The 25673-nt window shown below is 36.9% G+C and overlaps 1 protein-coding gene across 7 annotated transcripts in view; it reads left to right on the top strand.

Moving 5' to 3' along the window:
* The first annotated feature begins 1668 nt into the window (after positions 1 to 1668).
* Positions 1669 to 25673, top strand: part of LOC128028917 (RNA-binding protein Musashi homolog 2-like) — a 234461-nt gene continuing 210456 nt past the window's right edge. For 4 of the 7 annotated variants that reach the window (XM_052616256.1, XM_052616254.1, XM_052616255.1 and 1 more), the window contains exons 1-5: positions 1670 to 1875; positions 2142 to 2182; positions 2413 to 2494; positions 3906 to 3990; positions 8541 to 8582. In XM_052616256.1, the coding sequence (XP_052472216.1) occupies positions 1814 to 1875; positions 2142 to 2182; positions 2413 to 2494; positions 3906 to 3990; positions 8541 to 8582 (312 nt within the window). In that variant the 5' untranslated portion in view covers positions 1670 to 1813. Of the gene's footprint in view, positions 1876 to 2141; positions 2183 to 2412; positions 2495 to 3905; positions 3991 to 8540; positions 8583 to 25673 lie in introns of all 7 variants that reach the window. The other 3 variants (XM_052616251.1, XM_052616250.1, XM_052616252.1) reach the window with 1 other exon arrangement.

Here is a 25673-nt window from a genome sequence, read left to right as displayed (position 1 = left end):
ACGGCAGTGGTGATGCATATTTGAACTTAACAGAAATGACATTTCGGGTGAAGAGCAGAAGGGAGCTCAATTTCAGCTGATAATGATTATTATTAATACTTACTAGAATTAGAAAACAATTGAAAACAAGTGTGTTTTTGGCACATTGTTTATCTCTTTTTTTTTTCTTTTTAAAAACGGTGGTCTTTTCTTGCTCAAAGCCCCGAGAGAATAAACTGAGAGGGGAGAGAGATGTTTCGTTTTCTGGGTTGTGCCCCATAGGTACCCGTGTGTCAGTTTACCAACAAGCTGCCTGTTAGGCAGTGAGCTGAGACAGCGGGTTCACCTGCCAATCAAGAGCATCTCAGCCTCCCTCCTCTGGACACTGGCTTTATGTGGGCTCTTTACTTCAAGAGTTCTGACTGTTGTTCAGAAGCTATCTTTAGCGGGAGGGGTGAGAAGAGGAAATATGAATTGGTATAGGTATAGAGAACAAAAAAAGAAGAATGATGAGGTGTCTTCGGGCCACGGAGCCTCTCTCAAACAGAGCTGCAGGAAATAAACAGCAATCACTGTAGCATGACAGAAAATCCACTGAGCAGGCAGCCTTAATTGAGCCCCCTTCTCTCTATTTCCTTTTCTCTCTTCCCCCTCTCTATGGGTAATAAGCACAGGATCCCTTAACCTTTGTGTGCATTTTAAAGACCATTAATTGATTTGTAAAACTGCATTTTGCAGAAGTCAAGGGGTCCACAGACCCTCAGGTGGTGTGTGGTGGCTCAGATATTTCAAGTTGAATGTGAATTTCAAGTCACAAAGGAGGTGTATTCTGTACAGTCACTAGTATACACAGTGGAAAACAAGTATCATATATAACATTTGCACGAGTGCTTCAGAATGTGACTGGAAATATCTATATTTCTAAATAGCATGTTTTCTTTGGTCAGTGACTAAGTATTTATTACTGTTAGATTTGATCACCTTATTGTATGCATATTGTATTTTGTACATTATACTGAAAAAAAATTGGTGTAGAAGATTTTTCACTTAGAATTTGCTAGTAATTGATGAACTCTTGAATTATTGATGAATTAATGAAAATATACATTTATATTCGTTATTAATGAATGATATGGCATGTTACAAATGTTACTGCAGCTTAAATGTGGTTTCTTAATCTAATATTAAGTTCACAATAACAAAAACTTTTTTATTTTTATTTTTTTATTTTTTTATTGGGGTTACACCCTCCACTGATTTAATCAAACAAGGCTGTCTGTAGATTAATTTACACCCTGCTTGCTTTTTGGACATCTTTGAGCAACTCAAATGGAAGATAAGTTATGAATTCTCCATGGGGAGAAGTAGGCTATTAAAAATGAATCACTTCTTATTAATATTATCTGTTATGCAATAGCCGATTTCTCTTTCTTGGGATGCAATGACAAAATACTTTAAGTAAAAGATCACTGGACTGCCAGTTTTTCTCTGGACCTTGGAAATCATATTCAGATGTATCAGTGTATCACTTTCTGTGGTATTGTTTACATTCACGTCTTTAATGTCTACAAATGCATAATGTGAATACTGTACGTTCGGTTACGCTTGTGTGTGTCTACGGTGATGTGACAATAAAAGTGATGCGATATGATCTGATCCTCATGCGCTGGGCATCGGGTGGGCGGGGCCATGCTAATGACGTCAATGGAAGGACGGGATGGGGAGGGAGCCAGGCAGAGCTGATCCCACGTGTGACGCTCGCATTCCCGGCTCAGTAATATTCTCTTAGCTCTGACAGTGTGTGTGTTAGTTACTGGCCATAGTTGGGTTAGCCATGGAGGGAGACGGGAGCCAAGCCACATCTGGAAGCCCTAACGATTCGCAACACGACCCGGGGTAAGTCCGAGGCAAAGCTGACAGCACTTGACTTTTTTCCTTGTGTGTTTTTCTCCAGTGAGCATGTTTTAAAAACGCTCTTCCGGGTGCACGCAACTACTACACCCTTGTTTGATGTGTATTAGTGAGCACAGCCCGTCGGGGCTCAGTAAACACACACCGCTCTGCTTTGCCTTCGTTTAGCTCTGCTTTTTTTGTCGCTAGCTACACGTCAAAATGGCCGATCTGACATCTGGACTCACTTCTGCTGTGTTTTCCCCTTACAGTAAAATGTTTATCGGTGGCCTCAGCTGGCAAACTTCACCAGGTAAGAGACCGATGGTTCGCTGTCATTTGCACACGTTTGTCGGGCTGTGTTGTGTTTCTTTCATTGTGTCCAGCCTGGCGCGCGCTGTGCGGGATATGTGCCGTCATTTGAAGTCCTCTATTCGACCCCTGTTAGACATCCAGGGGGGCGTTTAATTTACAAACTGGTGTGTGTTTAACGCATGAATGCTTTGCTCATGTGCGCTCTTTTCTCTCTGTTTTGTTTCACAGACAGCCTTAGAGACTATTTTAGCAAATTTGGAGAAATCAGAGAATGTATGGTGATGAGAGATCCCACGACAAAACGCTCCAGGTAAAAAAAAAAGAGAAGACACGTTTTATTTTTTTGGGTTTGTTTGTTTTTGTAATCCCTTAACACATTGATTTTTTTTATTCTAAGCGATAAATTGTCGATTTTGCCCTTGCGCTGTTATTCAGATGCTATGCGCTGTTGAGGAGACTCTATCGGGGTTTGTGGTCAGGATACAGTTTGACATTGATTTGGGATTATTCATGTTAAACCAAATGTCTTTAATAAACCGAACGCTTTAATGCGGTTGCATGTGTTCTGGCTTTGACATTGGCACGTTAGTGGGTTTTTCTCACTTGAAATTGCCATTCTTAACCCTGGATATTTTGTTACGTGTTTCACACTGTTCATACTTTACCATGGGTTTGTAATTCATCCTGAGCTGTCAGAATTTGCACTTTACGTTAGCATCTTATTTTGCATATTAATGAGGATTAAAACGTTGACTGTAAGCGTACAACACGCGACCTGTTTTTAATATCAGTAGAAATGTCGCTACGCAGATCCTCTCGAGTTGCATTTCATTCTGTGAAACGTACCGCAAAAAATAAATAAAATAAATAAATTAAATATATAAATACATTGTTTCCCCTCAAACATTTAAATTAAGCAGCGCGTGAAAGTTTCTGCGACTGTACAGTACGTATGAATATTTAATGAGCGAAGCGCCGACCCCGTTTATGATTGGTTGACTGTTGGTAAACAACTCTGTTGCAGATTTCCATAACGGACGGTTAAAAGCTTTGTCAAATTACAAGTTTGAAACGTTTCTTAACATAAGTTTGTAACTGACTTTTTCTCAGTGTTTAAAAAGACACTAACCCAGGATTAAGTGTGGCGTGAAAAGTCCTTATGTGTCTTTGACAAACTGTATTTCTAAGGTAACATTTTATGCAAATGTTTATCTGATATGTTTCCTCAAACAAATTCTTGCTAAATAATGTAATAGTGTGGGTATATTAAAGGGATATTTCACAAGGAAATGGAAATTCTGTCATTGTTTATTCTGTGAAACACAAAAGGAATTGTTAGTGACTGACAGTTTCAGTCACCATCCACTTTTATTTGCATCTTTTTCCCAATATGCATTGAAAGTGAACGGTGACCGAAGCTGTCATTCTACAGATTCTTTTATGTTCCTCAAACAAATGAAAGTCAGGTTTGGAATGACACCAGGGTGAGTAAATGATGACAGAATTTTCTTTTTTGTGCAACCTGCCATACTGTTTTTGTCACTGACACACTGTATTTCTAAGACAACATGTCATTGCCAATGTTTTAGATATTGAAGGTCATGCAGCGTTTAATAATAGAATAGAATGGATATGTTAACAAGCTTACCAGTCATACACGTGTAGCGCATTGCTGTCAGCTTCTAATGTATGTCTGTGGTTTTGTTTGTTTTGTTTTCCAGGGGATTTGGCTTCGTTACGTTTGCGGATGCGGCCAGTGTAGATAAAGTCCTAGCTCAACCTCACCACGAATTAGATTCAAAGACGGTACGTTCCCTTCTATGTGCATTTGTTTTTTGAAGTGCTGTTTATACATGCTTGTATCTGTGACCATTCAGTGGTGAAAAGACACGCAGTCTTCCTATCATACCCCTTTCCTGGGTCGAGGCATCCCGCTGCATTTGTCATTGTACCACACACACAACAGCGGGGCACTTGACATAAATAAGTAGCCAGATAATTAGTCCTGTCTTCCTCACATGCCTCAGCAGGATTAACCCCTTGCTTGCCAAACTGGGACTGGGGAACAGAGGGTTAAATCTCATCGAGGTATGGGGCAAGAAGGGACTGTTGTTCGATCATGACTCCAGCTGTGTTCAGCACATTTTGTGACGTAAGACTTGCAATGTATGATGTAGTGTTTTGCGCTCTTGTACATGACTGAATTTTCCAGACAGAACTCCGGATGTTGCTCAGGGCAAGGATGCATTTTGGATACGTGCATTAGTTCAGTGTAAACCTTGCTGAGCTAGAAATGTTTTACGTGGATGATTTACATGGTAAACTAATTGGATCACATTTGTTTCTTTTTGTATTTTCATAGTATATTTACATTTATGTTGAACTTGATACTTTGTCATTTGTGGTGCAGATTAGTGTGTGTACTGCTGTACACTTTCCCATTATTATACAATTAAGTGTTATGCATTGTTTATTTCCTAATGTGTCGTTATTTATTTTAATTTTTTTTCAAATTTATTTTTCAGTTGTTTTATTCATGCCTGCATGGAGTTTGCTGTTATTTCAACTTTAAAACATGCTTTTAATACGAAAACTTGAATTAAACTATATTTTTTAAAATAAAGATTCAAATTTTTGAAAACTATTTTGAAGTGTTTTTTTACCTGTAGAGGTTGTGATTATTTTATATTTACTATAGTATTTATATTATAACATTTCATATATAGTATGGACTCTTCTTCTAAAGCATTTCTGTTTGGAAATAGGAGTAAAATCTGGAAAATATTGTGTGTTTATATTATATTATTTTACCTTGGCCATGTAACTATGCAAACTGAGTCATACCTACATTTCTGTCAGCAAGAAATAGGTTTGCCTTTTTCAACCTAATCTAAATCCAAGCTGAAATACATTTAGATTTCCATGGGACAGTGAACCCCAGAATAAGCAGACGCTGTATCTGTAAAGTTATTATGGATTCTATTTTCTTTTTTTTATGTATGAAGTCACCATCTATCCTGTTTGTAGATGCAGCGGCTAGTTACCTGTAGGAGTCCAGAGTGAAAGAGCCTTTTATTTGGGATAGCTAGGGTGTGGACAAATACCGCCTTCACTGACTTATTTTAATGGATGCCATGTTGCTGCAAGTTCATATCAAGAGACTGACTGTGTTTAAAGCCGTTCACAGAGGTTCATTGCTTCCCTCAGGAATTTTATGGCTAATACTCTTCTCCCAGAACACTGTGTATTGGCTTTCCCAGTGCTTTCCTTTAAAAAATGATTAATGTGTAATTCTGTGATTTAAAACGGGATTAGAATAATTTTTCTGTTACTAGGTGAGTTGGCAACTTGCTAGTAACACTGTTATAAAAATGTTTTTTGCAACACAGACCCTTTCTAATACAAATAAAAATGAAGATAAATTGGAATAATAATAATAAAAAAAAACATACAAATAAGAGATGTATTTTAATAGTGAAAACCTATTTTATTGAACATTATTATCATTGGTTTAAGAAGAATTTGTTTGCATAAAGATGTAAAACACCAAACTAAGGTTCACTGATGTTGTACTGATTAGATAAAATCAGGTGGCTAATTTGGTCAGCCGCAGATTAAACTGTTAAACTGTTTATTTCCCACCTATAGCTGCAGGTAGATTACTGATGATTGTTTACTTAAATCCAGCATATTAATTTTGAATCGTAATTTAGCACAGCCGGTGAATATTCGCCACCTCTCTTGGTTCTGTGCCCTAAATCTGTTAGAAATACAGGTGTGCAATTCATTATGTCTCTCTCTGCCAGTTTGGAATTGACTGATGTTAGCCAAAATGCCTTTAGGAGGGAGAACATGTCTATCTGATTAATAAAATAATATTACATTGAGGACTTACTTGTAATTTGGACCTCAAAAGTAGGGCTGTTTCGATTAGACAGTCATGGCACACTTGTATTTTTAGTTACAAGTGGGTCAATGTTTGACGTTTAAATGCTCTTGAATGGCTGAGGGGGAAAAAGAAAGCTAGCATTAGCAGTGATGTATCCAGGATCGAGATCATGTGCACTGTAACGATTGGTGCTAAAGCAGGGATTACTGAGCTCTGGGTTGTGATGTCATTGTCAGGGTTGGGGTGGCTGTGTCATGACTCTGGGGTTTCAGCTCCATCTGGAGACCAGGAGCTGGGAGGATGTTGCACTGGTGCTGGTTTAAGAACCAATTTAAATTGCACATGCAGTTGAAAGCTCTGCTTTTGATGGCTATAATAGAAGAACTATTATGAAATATTACTATTTGCATATGTATTTACTACTAGAAATTCATGTAATATCCAAAAAGTGTAATATCCATATATTTATACGATTTTTTACATTTGCATTTCATATGGATGTTATATTAAAGATATACAATGTTTGCGCATATATATATATATAATATGTGTATGTGTATATATATATATATATATATATATATATATATATATATATATATATATATTTGAATGTATATTTGTATATGTGTGTATTTGTATAGTTGTCTTATTTAGAAATAAATTAATTACCTGCTTCATTTACAAGTATCTGCAATGAATCCTTCAATCAAGCCCCCTACGTTTTAATTGCATTTTCTTTATTTTTTTCCATTATTTTTTTTTTTCATTTTCTTGTCCAATTTTATTTATTTTTTGTCAGTTTTGAAGAGTGCAAATGGACCAAAGAAAACAGACCACAGATGTATATGTACAGAGATATTCTTGACACCCTTGTTTGACATTTGATTAAAAGCTGTGTAATCTGTAATTCTGAAAGCCTGGGGTGAGAATTGCATTGTGTATTGACAACTGAAAGACTGCTGCCGGTTTCTCTAAAAGCAATTTGTTTTAGATTAAACACTTTTCTGGTTGAATTAAAATATAACACAACAGCATCATTTCCCTCCAGAAAGGTTTTATTTGATTTGTATACTTATTTATTTTTGCTCTACATATTGCAATTATGTTTAGGTCAAATTAATTTACCAGGATACCCCTTCCTTCATATTCCACCAAAACATGTTTATTTATTTTGCATGCTGCCACATCTCACAATTCAGCTTTTCTTTTCCTTACTATTTATAAGAAGTGACAAAGTATTCAGACATGTGGTAAATTCAAGAGCAATATAGCACTAATGGATCTTTTTCCCTTGAGTTATTTTTTCATTTAATGAGAGTGCAGAGGCAAGTCTTTGAACTGTTTTTGTTCTCACATGCATGATTATCTACCATCCTATCCTTCCAGTGCTCTGGCTGCCCAAGCTTTTGGCCTGTGTGCTAAAAAGCAGGGCTGTTGTTTTAGTCTATGAATGTTTAAATGACCAAAGCTTGCACAACAGCAGGTCTGCAGGAACTCACTTATTCCGCAATGTAAAATCTTTATTTGAGCATTTAAAATAAATAAGCAATGTTCACTAAGATGAAGTCTAACAAGCCAGCTAGTGGAAATCAATAATACCTGTTTATCATTAATGAAACAATCTTTTAAAATGATTTTTCATCCATATTTTGCAGTATTAAAAAATGTATCATGATGCAAAGATCTAGTAGAGAGAGAGAGAGAAAAAAAAGCATTGACTGCAATTGACATATTTATATTGTTATTTTACCCCTCTAGGGAATTAATTATTATTAATATCCAGGATGAATCGTTATGCTGGCTCAGAACCCCAGAGGTTTATGTAAATTACAAATACTCTTAATCACGATGTGTGCAAAACTACATTTCATTTGTAATATAATACAATCAAATAACATAGCTTATCCTACCAATAAACCTAGCAATGCCCTATCGCATACCAAAATGCATTCTAGGTAGAGCAGTAACCCCTCGTGCAGTGTGGTGCAGTGGGATAATGATAATCCCTCAGGGGGAAGGAGGTTGTGGATGTATTGATCTAATGCCTGGTCTTGATTCTCCGCAAATCTACAGCGCTCACTAAAACACCTCCTGCCATGTCGACCTGACCTCCCCGAGGCCGCAAGCACTTCTTCAGCGAGTCTTTGAATTATCTCCGGTGTGTTATATAATGCCACCTGTTTATTTATGTTCTAATCAAGTAATTATGCTCTAACCGGTGTAAGGTTTTATTCGATTTTGTCATACACAGGCTTCATGTAACTAGCGTGTAATAACTAGGCGAGATTACACATGAGACATGGAGCATTGCATCATGATTAATGCTATAATTTCCATGAAGGTTATCGAGTAGTCACAGCGCATTGCTGGCTTTTCCTAATATTTTCTAATTTTCCTCTTCACATAACAGTGTCACAAGCTCAGTTTTCTCATATTTCTTTCTCTCCTTCCTTGTCTCATTTAGATTGATCCTAAAGTTGCCTTTCCAAGACGCGCTCAACCCAAGGTAAGAACTGTTTGCTTTTGCTCTCTCATGCCGAGCCACTTTACATTTGCAAGTCTGCTGCGTATTTGTTAATAGTGTGAGAGGGTGAATGTTTTTCACTGAATTTGTCCTTTGATAGAGCAAAGTTTGGTTGGAGTTGTAGCTGTGATGTTCTGCTGCAGTCTGGCTGGTGTTATTTTCCAGGCTAACTATGACTTCTCTGTGTCTTAGTACAAGGAGAGACTGTTTAATTGTTGTTTCAAATGTGAGGAATTCAGATTTTTTTTTATTTTTAATTAGCGTGGCTTGGTATGAACTCGAAGAAGTATCATGGAGAAAATATTGAATTATCACTGCCTTGTTGAGCGTGAAGGTTGAATTATTTTTCCTTTTTGGGGGCATGAGGTGGGGTGGTGATTAACTTACCTTTTTTAGCATCGCTGCTCGCATGTAAGATCATTAGAGAGGGATTTTTTTTCTAAAAGGAAAAAAAACTTAGAGGAGAACATTGCCCTCAGCTGCGGAATTCAGAGCATTAAATTCCTTTTTTTTTTATCTTGCCTCAACAAGAAAATTTACTTTGTATAGCCGTGTGTGTGTGTGATTTTATGGTTTCTAATGTCCTGCTTCTGCTAGCCATGTTGGCAACAAACTTCCGACAGCCTATTCACTTCAGACTGCACTGTCAGCCAGATGGTCTGTGCCCCAGATTTTGTGTCTGCTATGCAGCCGTTGCTTGGCCTCTCAGGCAGAGCTGGGACGGCCCCCTGGCCCAGATACGGGCCAACAGTGTTTTCACCCAAGTGGAAAGGTGTACCGATCTGAGATCAGCCTAGGTGTTTTTTTTTTTTTTTTTATAGAACGGATGTGTAACAGGATGGCAGACGGTCCTTGATCATAATAGGCCAGGTAGGAGGGCTCATGGGGTGACAGGTGTCTATTGCACACTTGTCTGGCTAATTGATATAAAGAACTTTTTTGGTTCATCCAGAAATCATTGGAGGAGAAAAGGTGCACTCTTTTTCTCGCTCTCGCGCACATACACATGCCAGCGAGGCTGGTCCAATGCAGGCCGCAGGGCCCCGGGCCTAATGCTGTTTCTTGGCTCGAGTTGGACACGGGATGAATAGCAGTATTAATAAGGCCAGGCTCCAGTAACAGTTAGACTGCAGCCCTGATGATGTTTGCTCAGAGCCAGGCATATTGACAAATAAAAGCTTTAATGCATATACATTATTATTCCCATGTCCTGTCAATAGGCTAGGCCAGGGATCGGCAACATTTTCGGCATGATGTGCTATTGAACATTTTTCTAGTTAATCACTGTGCCCACCCCCCCATGCATTAAAACCATTCAAATTTTTATCACCATCGTCATTAATGCGCTGCCTTAATTGACGTGCGCACACACACACACCCAACTCACAAACAGAGATCAGAGATTGTGCTGTGCAAAGAGTAACATTCAGAAGCTCATAAACTTGTTGTAAGCGCTGCCACGCAACTTTTATTAATCAGTGCTGAATCGATACATTTGTATTTCTCAGCAACGAGTAGGGAGAAAGCGCAATTTTTTTTTCTTCCCTAATAACTGAACTCAGCCTCATTGTTTATGTAGAGAGACAGATGCAGACAGTTTACACATCTCAAATGATTTGCAGCTTCATCTTACCTCACTGTTTTTAATGTTAAACTGACGCTTCGCGCTTTGCCTTTGTAAACCCCGCCTAGTTTGATTTGATTGGGCATATCAGTCATTTTGACATTGACGAGTGCTGTGGCTTTGATCTGAAGTGCCAAGTATGTGCAGCAGTCGCACACGCGTGCACATCTGTAGACTTGCGCAAGTTAATTCTCACACTTTAAAAGTATTTATTACATCAAAATCTATGTCAGTAAGCATTTTTACCTATTGTTTGCATGCCACCAATTATCACTCTATGTGCCACTGTTGGCACGGGTGCCATAGGCCAGCATTACTGCGCCTTTGGAAGTAGCCAATAGTTATCGCCATTCAGATTCATTACCCTATCTGACTCTAAATCAGCAGCAGGTAACACGAAGATTCAAATAGAAAACTTAGGAAACAAAAGCTCAGACCTCTGAATAGCCATTCTATCTTCGCCATGCAACGATAGAGCAGTTTTTTATCTTCCAGCAAAAACACTTAAAGGGAGTGGGGATTTGTTTGTGTAATGATTATGTTGAACAGCACAGAAGTTTACCACAGGCGGTGGGCGAGATTGCTTTTTTTTTGCCGTGTTTGTGATTGGGCTTGTTGTTTCACACTACTTTTCCCAAACATGGCTCTGCATGTCCCGACAAGATTTTAATTGATATTGGGACTGAGGCCACTTTTGGAAGTGAATGGATTTTCACAGGTCTGATATCGCCCTCAGAGAAAACGGTTATTTCCATCAACCCTAAGGCTGCATAATCCTTCCAATCAAGTTACTGATGCTTCACCAGCTGCTGTAGTGCGGTTTTAACAAGCCTCTAGGTGCAGTAAGGCGATGGACGATCATCTGTATGTGATGGGCCATTTGTTTGATGCTCATTCTTGTCCTTTCTCATTGATCATGTTTGGAGGCTGCTCCATCGTTAGTTGCTAATTTAGTATGCTTGTGTTTATCTTCCAGACATTTGTGTATGAAGCATTACGTTCCAAAATAATTTCAAAGCTGTTTATGGCCTTCAATAGGTTCACCGATTAGAGGAAAAAGTTTGAAAATTCAGTGTCAAATTGTTGCATTTAACTAGATAACAGTGTTGGGGACACATTGTAGCTTGTCTACTTTATTTAAAGTAATTTAATTACAGTCAAGTTACTATTTCGAAGTATATTTATGGTGGCATAAAAGTGTAATATTTGTACAATTGTAATAAATATTATATTTAGATATTATATTTAGAAATCCTGAGCCACTGGCTCCTTTAAGAAGTGCCACAGAATAAACGTGTTTTATTTTACTTATTTATTTTTAACACTTTAACATTTCAGTCATACTATCATGTGTTTTTGTTTCCCCTCCTTTTACTGTTTCAGCATTTAATTGAATTGAATTCACCTTGTATATGTCCTGGGAACTAAGTTTCACTTAAAGTGAGAATTGAATGGCTTGAGAACTATATGCAGTCACTAAGAATTATTTATTACACAGAATCTGTGCCAATATCATGGAGCAAAAATATGTCCGAATGACTTGGCTGTTGAGTGTAGTTTGAGCTCCTCCTTAATTCATCCTATAAATCTTGTCATATGTTTTGCACACTTCCATTCTTCATTAACATGCAATTTTAAAGGTTTTGAAATGTATTTTGCATTCTTTCTTATCATGTGGACAAAAGGTTAAAAGGGTCATATGATGTTTCTAAAAAGAACATTTATTTGGTGTAATGAAAGGTTACGCCCCTCACCATACTGTGTTCTGACGATTTGTGTTACACTGACAAATTTTGCTACCTCCCATTAAAACCGATGGTAGCATAATTCGATAGCGAAAAGTGCCACCTATCAGATTTTGCTTCATGCATGATATTAATAAGGTGTGAGGCTTTATTAACATGTACACCTACCCCAACCCTAAACCTACGAGTGACGAGACAAAAACATTAAAACCCATTACAAATGCATTTGTTGCATCCAGTGGGGACATAATTACTGATTATAATGACTTATACTGTCTTTTTGTGTTGCATCACATTGCATCGCGTAAACAAAATAACCATGTCTGAATTTTTGATTGGAGAAATGAAAAAGCAATAAGTGTTACTTTACACTGCTCAAAACTCAGATTTGAACCATCAGTAGCAAATCCTTTAAATATAAAAAAACGTACTTTGCTGTAGTAATGCACGGAACCACTCGTTATAAATCACCTGTGATATTTTCACAAATAGTAGTCACATTTTTTATTATTATCTGAAACGTGCTGTGATTTATATTCCAAAGCCATTCATGTAATGGTATCGGGGTATCCATACTTTTATAAAGAATATCCTTTTGGATTTGAGACTTTAGTCTTTGTAACTTAACAGATTTAACGGCTTGTAACAATCCAAAGAGAAAGGAAAAAATTTTAACGCATCATATGGCGCCTTTCAGTAAACATATTAATATGGAACAATAGCCAGGCCTGGCACCAGGATGGCATATGGGGTGAGTGCCACTACTTATAATGTGCAATGTCAAAACCGACTCGGACAGGGATGTGCCCGTGTACAAAGGGTGGCTAATTTTCTTAAGTATTTTTAAAAATATATTTAAAAATGTTTTCTGCATGGTATAAAAATACCTTTTATAAAATTGAGTGACAAAAATAATAATTCCGCAGTAGTTTGTCCTTCTGACTATTTAAATTGAGCGGTGTAACTGTTTCTATGTATAGTTGGCTTATGTTATTTGATAGGTTGTGATGTCAAGTATCCTATAACTGATATGTTGTGTGTGAGAGATGCCTGCGCGTTCACTTGAATTTGTTCCTTATGACCGCAGAAACAAAGAGAAGAGTGAGACATGACTTTTATCTTATTGCGACTGTGTACAGTCAAAATTACAGCGAAACACAGTGCTTTTCAGAATACCATCTTGATTTCTTTTACGTGAACCCGCCATATAGAACGTGTCACAGTTTTTTTTCTTTCATTTTTGTTAATCTGTTAATTAAGTCAAATATATTTAGCGAATAGGACTATTTATTCATTTTATATGTTTTTATCAATTTTTTCTCCATTCAAAATGATTCTTAATGAATTAATAGCAAACATTTATGGCAAGCAATTGCTTATGAACTCAAGTTGATGAATTGTGACTGTGTCTACTTTGTCCTTTTTATATGTTTTAGTTGGTTGCAAGAATGCATATTTTATCTTCAAGTCAGATGCTGTTTGATCTGCGCAAATCAAGCACAACACTGTGCTCTGACGGTGCACACATGCTCTCTCATAGCGCTAGGCCGGAATATAGCACATAAATGTATTTTTTCTAGCTGAATAATGAGCTTATGGAGTCCAAATGACGTCCTATTAAAACTTTGATGTGCATGAAGGCAGTCGGACACTGGACAAGAAGCGCAGGACACAGAACAGTTCGTACAACAAATACAACATTTCTTAGCTGGGCACTGCAGACAGATGCTAAATGGTGTCGCTGGTGTGCATACAGTTATTGAAAATAATGTGTTTGAATTTTAAAGATGTGGCACAAAGTGATACTGCGCTGCACCTCTCTTCCGGTGTGCGACCGGCTTTAGTGTACATAACATAACAAAATAAGTGATCACAAAACTATAAACGGGAAAAAAGCATTATATGCAAATTTTATCATACATGTTCCATTTATATTTAAGGCTATAATGAAGCCATTTTGATTAGTTAATGTTATAAGCCATAATATTGGCTGTCTGGATAAAGAGGTGCTTTATACTATTCATTTAGATTCTGTTAAAAGTTTTTCCTGACTTAAGTGTTTTTGTGTGTTTTGTGTTTTGGGACACAGTAGGTAAGCAGAAGTAGTTTGAACTGCTGTTTTTATGCAGGTCCAAATGTTGAGTGTGGACGTGGACGGCTTGCTCTCCATGCCTCTAACTTCCAGCCTCTGTTTTTCCTGCCATTAAAAGATTATTGTGTCATTTTTGCTGACACTAGTTCAAAACAATGTTAGACACTAAATAATGAGTTTGCATTCAAAGCTCAGAGCTAACCACTTTCTGGTCCTCAAGTTGATTTCACAGGGCTCTCAGTCTTTACCAAGCCGGTTATAATCAGGCTAATGAGTGGCATTATATACAAAAATGGGAGCTATGCTTGAAGTACAGCCATGTTAAAAGGCCCAGCACACAACATAATGTGATCCTTCAGCTCTAGCAACACAACACACAGCCGACCTGAGTGGAGATGTCCTAGCATTTACTGCCCGTAATTGCTCTCAAAACAATGCCTGAGCAAAAGCTACATTCCCGTTTCTCTCGTTTCCTGCAAACTGCCTAGAACTGGACTTGCAGAAGAGTGAAAGAGCGCTTGTCGGAGCTGAATTTGAGTTTACCTTTTGTATTATTTTTTTTTTAATTTCCTTTCTATCCTACATTGTCTGGTGCCGTTTTTCCTCACACTCTCCTTCCCTCCCTCCCTTTTGTCAGTTTTGAGTGTGTAAAAATATTTGCACCTAGTGTACTGTGAAACAGCGAAGCTGTTGGGTCCTGTGGTGCGGGCTCTCGAGGAGAAGCACACGACTAAGTGTGAAAAATCCAGGCCAAGTTTTTAATGAAGTCCAGAAGGTGCTGAAACTTCCTCTCAGTGAACGTTTTCTCACTCTCTGAGAGAAAAGAGTGGCACTGAGAGCCTAATAACTCTAAACAACCCCAGCTCCAATTAAAAAGCCTGGATAACGCATTGCTCAATCCGGCTTCATGAGCTCTGTTGATCGCCTCTTTCATTTCCGCCGGCATAGTTCTTTGCTGACAGCTTGGCAGAGCAGCCCCTTCTCTCTTTTGAATTTTCCGCAGGTGCTTTTTTTCCCCTTGTGGGCTGAGAAAACCGATTTGATAAAAGGACCTTGTTTAAATCTGTTGTAGGTAGATTTCAGTTTGGCTTGATGTAGACATTGCGTAGAAGTTCCATGATGAAACGTTTTGATGCGAGGAACAACAACAACAACAACAACAACAACAAAAAAAAGTTTGTGGATTGAGAGATAGAAAGAAAGAATGAAAGAAGGAATATCCATCTCATAGTTCACCATGCACCAAGTCAATGGATTTTGACCTGAATTGTAACAGTGTTGAGTCAGAATTGTAAGTGTTATTAATCTGCAAAATTGCATTTCCTTTTTTTTTTTTTTTTTTTTTTACCATTTATAAATGCTATTTGTATGCAGAGTAACATGTTTTTTTTTTTTTATTATAAAGGTAAAAACCTACACATTTCTAGGGTTGTCTTGTGAATTTACTGTTGCTGAAGTAGATTTTTTTCAGTGTGAATAGGAATGTCAAAGTAAGCATTTTCTTATATACACTACTGTTCAAACATTTAGGGTCAGTAAGAACGTTTAATATTTCAACAATGGTGCATTTATTTGATAAAAAAAAATAGTAAAAACAGTAATATTGTACAATTTTAAATAACTGCTTTGTATTTTAAAATGTACTTTATTCCTGTGTTGGCAAAGCTGAATTTTCAGCAGCCATTTATCTGGTCTTCAGTTTCACATGATTCAGAAATAATATAACATATATATATATATATATATATATATATATATATATATATATATATAAAAACAATAATAACATTTTGTAATATTATCAATGTGGAAAACAATTTTTCTGCTTAATATTTTTGTGGATATCATGATACTTTTTTTTAGGATTTATGATGAATAGAAAGTTTAAAAGCATTTATTTGAAATATAAATCTTTTGTAACATTATATATGTCTTAAGTGTCACTTTTGATGAATCATCACTGAATATAAATATTAATTTCTTTGAAAATTTTTATAATATTTATTTAAAAAAATTGCAGTAGCCAGGATCACTGATCAACTTTTCCCTTGTCACTGATAAGTTAGTTATGTTGTATTTAAGTAGTGGAAATTGACTAGACCAGCCTTACACAGACTCTGCTTTGGTCACATGATAACGTTGAAAATGCCGATTTTGCCTGTTCTTTTTCTCTGAGGAATCTTTGAGAGCCCTGTCTTCCCCTCTTGTAAAGCCTGGTGACTGAAAGCATGGCTGGTGTGTTCACATGCTTGAGAACTATAGAGGAGAGCTCAGTACCGCTGTGACTGGCCCAGCACTAACTGCTGTTGAGTGACACTAATGAGGAGAACAGGCATGCAGGAAAGAGAAGGAAACAGGCTCTTCATGACATGGCCATCGACAAAACCCCTTTAAGATCTCACCACACACTGCAATCTTTCCCAAGACCCCTCATCCCCCCAGACTTCCTTTCGCAAAAAGACATCTCTAAATTAGCAAGGCTTGGAGAACATGGTTCTTTTCCTTTGATTTGTTTTGATTAGCAGGATGTGAGGGATCTAATTGAATCCTGTTCTAGAGAGTATTGCAACAGGCCTCACATCGAACCGAAAGAACAGGGAAAATACTGAGACAGGGGTCAAAATGTATTCTGCACTTGCAAATTTGAATCTGAAGCTGTCTGTGGTTGAACTTGTTTTTACGTTAGATGTGCAGACATGATGAGGGCGAATCTCTGTGCCAACTTCTACATTAACATTCCATGAATAGAAAATAATTTTGGTCTTGCATTGTCTGTATATATATGAATTTATGTATAACTGTATGCAGTTTTTTCCCAGTTAAATTTTCCGATTATGATTTTCTGAAGTGCTCCTTTTATTGGCTATTTATTGAAAAAAAAAGAATCATTCATTTTATGTAATTTTCAAAATTTTTTTTTTTGAGTTTCAAGCCCTATTTTGTCCCCTATTCATGGAAATTGGCAGTAAATATTTATGTTGGCTGTTTTGGTGTTCTTCCTTCCTCATTTGTTCAGGCTCACTGCCTATTCAGAAGTAAACCGATGCACACAGGCCTTTCACAAATGGCCTAATCAATAGCAAATCTTTGTCTTTCTTTTGTAACTGTATGAAAGTTAAGTAAAAAGTTTATTTTCTGTGTAGCTGTTGTTGTAGACAGTGGCTTGGTGCCAGTTCTAAAAACAGGATTTTTCTTGATATTTCTTTCCAGGTCGCACGGTGACATTAATTCAGTAGAAAAAGTAGCAATAAAACACAGGGTGTTGTGTTCTTCCTCCCAGCTAAAGACACTGTGAGAGCTGAGCCAAATGTGTTTTTTTTTTTTTTTACCTTTCTAACACCAGTGTTTAGCTCGCATATGTATTTGTATATATTTTTAAATGTTTACAGTGACCACCAGGGTGTATGTCCCATTTGATTTCTGATTGTTTTTTATGTCTTAGGTAATTTTTATACATGGTATTAACAAGAGTCTTCAGTGATCACTTGTGTTCAGATTTTTGTGCAGATTTTGAGCCCTGCAGAGTTGTTTTAAAAACTATAATGCATCGAAAAACTGAATGGAAAAGTAATTGGTAATGGTATCCAAAATTGTAATGATTAAACTATTTATTAATTATTTTTATTATTTTTATAAAGAACAGTTTAATTAAAGTTTTTTTTTTATTGAAACTATTCTGTTAATAAATAGGATTAGGTTTTTCATATTCCATATTTGTGATCTGTGCTGATGAAATGAGTCAGAATGCACACAGGCAAATTTTACATAAAAAAAGTGAACAATGTTGATTTGTCACTATTGAAGTTTTCACAAAAATTTGTTTTATTAAGCATTCATCTAGTTATCCCAATGCTCCAAATAATAATTTAAGATGTTTAATTACCTTTATTTGAACATTTTCTGAGAGGAGAATACACACAATTCCAATAAATATACACACATACACAAAATTACAGTATTTAAGTATTCACGCAAACATAATATGTTAAGTATTAAGTGAACGTTTGGGGAACTGCTGGGGAAAATCAGGTAGATGTAAAGAAGCTGGGTGTAAGCCCTACACTACAAATATTTACACCCGCTGCACCAACTGAAACTACGATCAGGCGCAACTATGCACGGTGTAGACAATGCGTGTCCACGAAGCCTACACAGTCTCCTGCAGTTATAGATAAAGCTGAGACAATGTTCACGCAGCAATGGCTACAACTGCTAATATAAACTGAAACGCTTTAGACATCATAACATGTGAAGCCACCGCGCCATGAATTAATTGAGTAAACATTTCATAACAAGTCCGTGTTTTTATGAGTCTTCCTGCACATTCCTTTGACAGATTTCATCAAGGTTAAGTAAAATATACTGTTATACAATGCTTCTCTCTAGAGTTATTTTTTAGCTGACTATCGAGTTTATGTAGCTACGATGAATGTCTTTCCTGAGGTAATTGTGACATTTGACACGTGGCATTTTCTGTTTTACTGGCATCATTCTGTGGCTTAAAAAACTTTTATAGTTTGTATTTTGTGATAAAATTGACAGAATTTGAAGCTGATAATTTATTTCTGAATAAAAGTAACAAAGCACAGAACTTATGGTGATTTATTGGATGGCAGGCACACTACAAATAATGAATGGAATTAAATATGTGAAATATTTCAGATATGTTCTTTCTAAACAAAGATGTCAAATGTTTCAGTTTCTTTTAATAATCCCAGTTCAAATGTACTATTTTACTGCATAATTATTTCAGTCCACACCGAGCTTCGTGATTGATATCGTTTATCTGGCCCGAAAAGACTAACAGACATGAATTCTAAAAATGAATCATTATTAAGATAAGATTTAGTGCCAGACGTACCACTACGCTGAGATGATGCAACGGGTATAAATTATACGCACGACTTATTTATTTGTAATTAACACACTAAATTGATTTTTACATTTGATTATTTGTTTTCTTACTTGAATGCTTTTGTTTATATGTAAAATAAAAAAAGTGAATGCATTGTTTCTTTCTTAGATATTTATAATAGCAAAGATAAAAATAGCTATATTGTAGCTATATTGTGATTTTATTAATAGTAATTATTATTAAGAAAAGAACTGGAGGAAACTAATGCAGTGTTGCTCAGAGATTTTGCTTTGAAAACTTCAGAAAATATTAACTGTTTTTCTCAAAATTGCTGACTCTATCCACTAAAAACAGGTGTAGCGCATTCATATTTGTCCTCTTTTAAAGCTGTATTTGTGTAGTTGCATGTTTAAAACTCTTGTTTTTCTTATTTGCAATTCGTCCCCATGGAATTATAAGGTTCTATCTGCGTTCTGAGTAGTTTTGAGATATTGAGCTTCAAAGTTTTTGTGTTCCATAGACTTCTGTAGATAGAACCTTTTTGTTTTTTTCAATAAAAAATCCCAAAATGTACAAAACTTAAAATAAAACATCACATAATGTAAATAAATTGTCACAGAATAAGAATATGTGAATAACTCAATTTTGACAAAAATGTCAGATAGAACCTTATAATTCCAAGGGGACGAAATGTATTTAGTGCTGATCATCACCCAGTATATATTAACACCAAGTTCAAAAGGGTATTTTAATTTTGTCATTTCTCACCTGTTCTTGTGCATAGAAATATTTTGATTTTGTAGCACAGATTGCACATATTGCTGTCTTCATTACATTTGCTTTGTCAGCCCTCAGTTTTATTCGATTTTGATAAAAGTCTTACAAAATAAGACAATACGATATTACTTCAGGCCAGCTTTGACTTTGCCTTAGGCTGTCAGGCCTGGAAGCATGTCAACAGCTCAGACAGGTTATTACACTGTGACAAACTCCGAACAGAGCAACCCAGAGCTTTCATTTAGGGTTTCTCCCAGAGTGGAAGGCTGCCAAGTCTGCCAGAGCCCTTGTAGGAGCAGACAAGCTTCCAAATCCACGCATTCGACGCTGCAGCGTGCTTCTCTTTGATGCTGCGGTTACCTGCCGTGTCCTATGCACAGTACTGATGTAGCACCGAGGCTATCGGCCCACACACTCCACCCTCTGACAGCGGAACTCTCTGCTTCTGCCTGCTGGCTCTCGCTGTCTTTCCCTTTCTGAGACCTCATTCGAACCTGCCTGCTGCATGGAGAGTAGGAGATTTGCAGCGTTGTTTTAACAGCATGTTTATTGTGTTGTCTGTAGGGATGCACATATTTCGGCCAGTATAGACAAATCCATGTTAAAAATCTTTACTATTTTTATTTTAAAAAACACGTAGTAGGTTTTTACAGTGTCATCAATGCAGTGGTCTTTAATTAATTTTAGGCATCACAACATTATAATACACATATTGCCTGATTTGATTTAGATTTATTTGCATTTGTTTTGATTTGATCAGTTAACGTTGCTTAATTTTCTCTTGTAGCCATGCTACAACAATATTGCAAAATAATTTTAAGTTAAAGTGTATATTTTATATATTATATTCTTTATTTATTCAGTCACTGAAACTTGATTCCACTCTGTAGATTAAAAAAATGAACAGATCCAGACCGGATGGTTTGATACCAATACATTTCAATAAGTCGCAAGTATCTGCTGATAACCAGTGCGGTCCCACATATCGTGCATTTAAATAAAAACTATTTAAGGAAAACTATTTACTGCATGTTTTTGACCCTTTGACCTTTATGAACAGACTGCAGTTAAACACATTTTTCTCCCTGCATTGTTACTTCTTTGACTTGTCAGATATTGAAATTTCTGACAACTATGGAAGCTGTGCTTGCCTCATTCACTGTCCGCTTCTCTCTTGGTTTTTGTGAAATGAGCAGTCTATGCAATCAGTGCAGTGCTGTGGTACTCGTTGAAGCTCTTCTGACCTGCCGTGTGTATGTCCTTGTTCAATGATTGTCCTTCAGTTCACTGCAGTGCTCAGCTCCTCTCCTCCACACAGATCGGCCACTTATCTGACCAGGTGGCTGATATGTTTTTCTTTCCCTTTCTTTTCATTTATCCCTCTTCTTTTTTCGCTCATTGTTTTTAGCATCCTGCTGCAAGGGCACCTTTTTTACTTTCCACTCAGAAACACTTGGATTGCTCTCTCATGACTTTTCATGTCATGTCTTTTCGTCACTCTCTATCACACATTTATTTTTTTTTATTTATTTTTTTTGTCCCACATACAGTGCACAAACCAATACAATTTACAGGGATGATAGAATTTGTACCTTGTAGAACTGGTTTTGTTTCAGGAAATCAGAAGGCAACCTTAATAGAGCCACAATTGTTTATTGTACAAAAGAAATATTGTTGAAATTACTAATTGAAATATTTTGATGCTACCATGAACTGCATAGGCCTAACAAATTGAGAAATGATTAACATTTCAATTGGCTGAATTGGAAAATTTAGTATTTTGGTTTTTGTCTTGAATTTCAATAGCTTCATGCTCAAGCCTGTTACTCGCCACAAAACTGATTGTGGTCTGCTCAAAGTAGTTTACCCTCTTTTCAGTGAATCTGTAAATTAATGTAGTCTGGCTCATATTTCTGTTTACCTTGCGTAATTTTGTTCAAGGTTTTTGAGGATGAAGACATGTCAGGCCAACCAAGCATATTGGCATTTGTGTAATTTGGCTAGTTTTTACCAACTGACAGGTGTACTGTAGACAGTTTTTATTTTTATTTTTTATTATTAGATGTACACAAATTTCTCCTTGCTTTTTAATCTGACAAGCCTGTTTATTTTACCATCTGAACTGTGGTTAAATATAGTTTAGTATTATTATTCCATTATTATTAATTCCATACTGGCCACCCTTTTTTGGGAGTTGAAAACCAATAGAGCACCTTACTGAGGTCCCTATTTAGTTCTGTAAAAGGTACAAAAAGGTATTAATACACTTATCCAGATCTTTTTGTTTTGTCCTGTGGTGTAGGTCAGGGAAGCAGGAGCATCTATTAGCTGCAGTATGTGTATGACTGTCAGGCCCAAGCCTTTTTGTATTGGCTTCGAATGTGACTAGTTACGGACACCCCCCTCAGAGGCGACGCCTCCTTTGGTTGCATTCTCTCCGCCCTCTGGTTAGCTGGAACCTTTGCTACCGCATGATAAATCTGATGCTAAATTTAGAGGCTGTTTTTCTCGCATGGAGAGAGAGATTACTGGCAAAGAGAGAGTGAAAGACAGAGTAAGAGAGTGTGTTTGAGTGTCGCAGGCTTGCTATCTACAACAAATCCATTTGCAAAGAGACAAGTGTGTTGTGTGTGTGTGTGTTTTCCCCCCACTTGAGGGCTATTGTTGTCACTAATTTTCCATTGTGTGATTTATTTAGTTGTTTTAGCTGTATTGTTGCTTTATTTAGTTCACTTCCATTTAGGAGCACAGAATGTTGGCCAGGCCTTTATAGTATGCATTTTTTCTTTTGGAAATCCCATCAGTGAGTTCAATTACACCTTGTCTTCTTTAAAAAGACAAAGTTTAAGTGGCTTTTTGTAACTGATTGGATTCCAATTGGTCCTTTTAGTCGACTTTTTCTGTATATGTGATTGAACTAAACTTTAATCTTGCATGCCCAGGTTTACTAAGCATTTTTTCTCTTACTTGTTTGTTTGACAGTAACAGTTCAGTTATGTAACGGTGAACTTGCAAAAGCTTGGGCTGCATATGCAGACGCAATCCCTACTTCAGGTTTTAGCTTATTCCATTCACTATCAAGTCCCTGAGAAACCACTTACCTTGATTTTCCACGCTACTGCTGTGGGATTTAATTTGATCTTTAAAAGCAGATGGCATGCCAGCTACATCTAAAAACAAAACAAGTGCAGTCTTCCTTTCATATTGACAAAAGACACAAATACACTTAGCGTTGCATGTAAGGCACTGCACGAATCGAAGCATCAAATGAAATTAGCCTTGAGCTCAACTGGTTAGCAACAGCTGTTAGCTTCAACAGATGCACGCTAGGCTTTTGATGTAGCAAGAGAGGGTAAAGGCTAAAGGGCAATGCTGGGTCTCTGTGAAGTGTGCAGGGAGAATGAAACTTGTTGGGGACATTTTTCTAATGCTGATACAGCTGAAACAGCAGGAGGGACAGTGCGCTTGAGGACTGACTTGCTTTACTCCCCTGTCGCTACACAGACGCCAAAACAAACTTGCACCTTTTCAAGACTCAGTCAGTGTGCTGTGCTCTAATTCACAGGGGTCTCAGCTGACCTATTTCATAGCAAACTGTGTACGGCTGCAGTCGTTTCAAGGGATTATTCACCCAAAAATGAAAATCTGTCATCATTTACTCACCATAATGTTTTTCTAAAGCAGCATGACTTTCTTTTTTGCATGGAACACAAAAGGAGTCATCTTGAATATATATGTTTATGTATATTTGCTAAAAAAAATACAGTAAAATGGTAACATCTTATTGCTATATTGCTATTTTTGAAGTACCTGTTTTTTTTCTTTTTGTAATTAGGGGCCATAATAATAATAAAGCTTTATTATTCTTTTTGAATGGGAGTCAACGTATGAAATGACATATGAAAATGATGAAATTTGGCATATTGTAGTGGTGGTCATGAACCGTGATCTGACCAACTTTGTGGTCCAAAAGACCAACTCTATTCCACTGACAAGCTGCGCAAAACATGCACAAAATATGATTGTGGTTTGGCGCAGCTTGTCAGTAAACAATGGCTCTGTGTGGTTAATGCTGCTCCTTGTGAAATCATGCACATATAGAGATTAAATATCGCATGTGATTTATCATGCAGCCCTATTTTGCCCCTAAATGCTGTTTTTGCTGTTCAGGCTCTGCATTACCTTTGCTACCCATGCTCGCAACTGATTTTTTTCCAATCTTCAGTGTCACATGATACTTCAGAAATCATAATACACATGCATGGTAGTGTATTTATTATAAACAACTTTATATTTACAATTAATACAGTTCCTTTACGACAATTTCATTTAAGACTGGAAGAATGATGTTGCACATTTATAACACTGATTCATAACAGTTTTTAAACACTGAGGTTTTTGCCCCACATTGCTTTGAATATTACATTAACTATTTTATTTTATAAACTAGCACAGCTCAAATAATCCCTTATTCAGCATTAGATTTTTATGTGGAATTCTCAGCCCAACTGTCATCACATTTTCCTCTTGGTTTTTAAAATAAATCTCCTGCAGGCCCTCTTCTCTGGTGAACTTACAGAGGCCCATTAGGAGTGTCACCCTGTTGGAGTTGGAAATGGTGCAGGCTTTTATTTTTGGCCCTGTCCTGGCTGATGTGTTCTGTTCTGAGACTGCTAGCTCTAGGATATTGATAGGTTTCGCTCTCTCTCTCTCTCTCTCTCTCTCTCTCTCGCTCCCTTTCTCTCACTCACGCTCCAAAACACAACAGCACATACAGACTCACACATGCATTTGTGTTATAGGCAAATATGGGAAGGCATTGATTGAATAAGCAGTTTTTTTTTCTTCTCTTCACTTATTTTGTATCTGGATTTAAACACTGCAAACTTTGTATAGCTGAATAATAACATTATTCAAACGTAAGCAGCATCATACTTGAGCACTATAAATCTATAAATTGCCAATTTAATGAATTATACATGAAAACATGTGCAATGTGAAAGAAAATATAGACACTTTTGAGAAGGCATATTTGTTATCAATTATATGGACATCACATCTAAAAAAATGTTCGCTGTGTTGTGCTTTCCAGCAGCACTAATTACTCAAAGACCATGATGCAGTGATACAATAAATCACAATCATTTATCTGTTGCTACTGTCTGTGATGAATAATTAAGGTAGTTATTAGTTAAATGAACAGCACATTAATTACCCATAGGCCTCAGTCGTTAAAGGTTGCGTCTCGCTGAATATGAAGGCAGCTCTTGGGTAGTGGTTCCTTTGGTATTGATGTATTATGTCTGGAGCTCGTGTTCTAGGCTTCAGGTCTTTAACCTCTTCAGTTAGAGGAGTTCAGAGTGAAATGTGTGGCTTGTTGGTAATCGGCAGAATAATTAGCAATCAATTATGAATGAAATGGAGCCTCTGAACATAGAGGCCTTCCCATCTCTACATCAAATTGTAATTATCAGTGATAAGCAGCCTTGAGAGTCCAGTGGAAATCTCTGATGTGTTTCACAGGTTGTTACAGTAGCTGCAATCCTTGGGTCCTTGGGAGATTCTTTACTCAGATGATTTTAACAATAAATGGTTTATTAAATCAGACTTGTTTTCTAATACAATAGCAAGCATCAATTTTGTCATGCGGCATTTTAAACTAAGGGCTACTGGATGTTTAAATGATGAGGGGGAAGTGCTTTGATATGTCCCAGCCCAGCTACATTCATTAGCCTGGATGCTGAAATAAAAAAAAATAAACGTCTAATAATGCATTATAGGAGGAGAACTGAAGGTGATATAGGGGTCTGCTCACTTCTTTATCAGTTCTCTGGGCCTGGAGGTGTACAATATCAAGCTCCCTGCAGTGCGCATGGGCCATGTGACTGTGGTTGCTACATTACGGTGTTCGACTAGGTATACTCCCCTAATGGGAAGACCCTTGGAGTAAATAAGTGCCACATCAAGTCAGTTAACAATC

The sequence above is a fragment of the Carassius gibelio genome, chromosome A15 (assembly GCF_023724105.1).
Source record: "Carassius gibelio isolate Cgi1373 ecotype wild population from Czech Republic chromosome A15, carGib1.2-hapl.c, whole genome shotgun sequence".
NCBI classification, from domain to species: domain Eukaryota; kingdom Metazoa; phylum Chordata; class Actinopteri; order Cypriniformes; family Cyprinidae; genus Carassius; species Carassius gibelio.
This window is presented reverse-complemented; position numbering and strand designations above follow the sequence as displayed.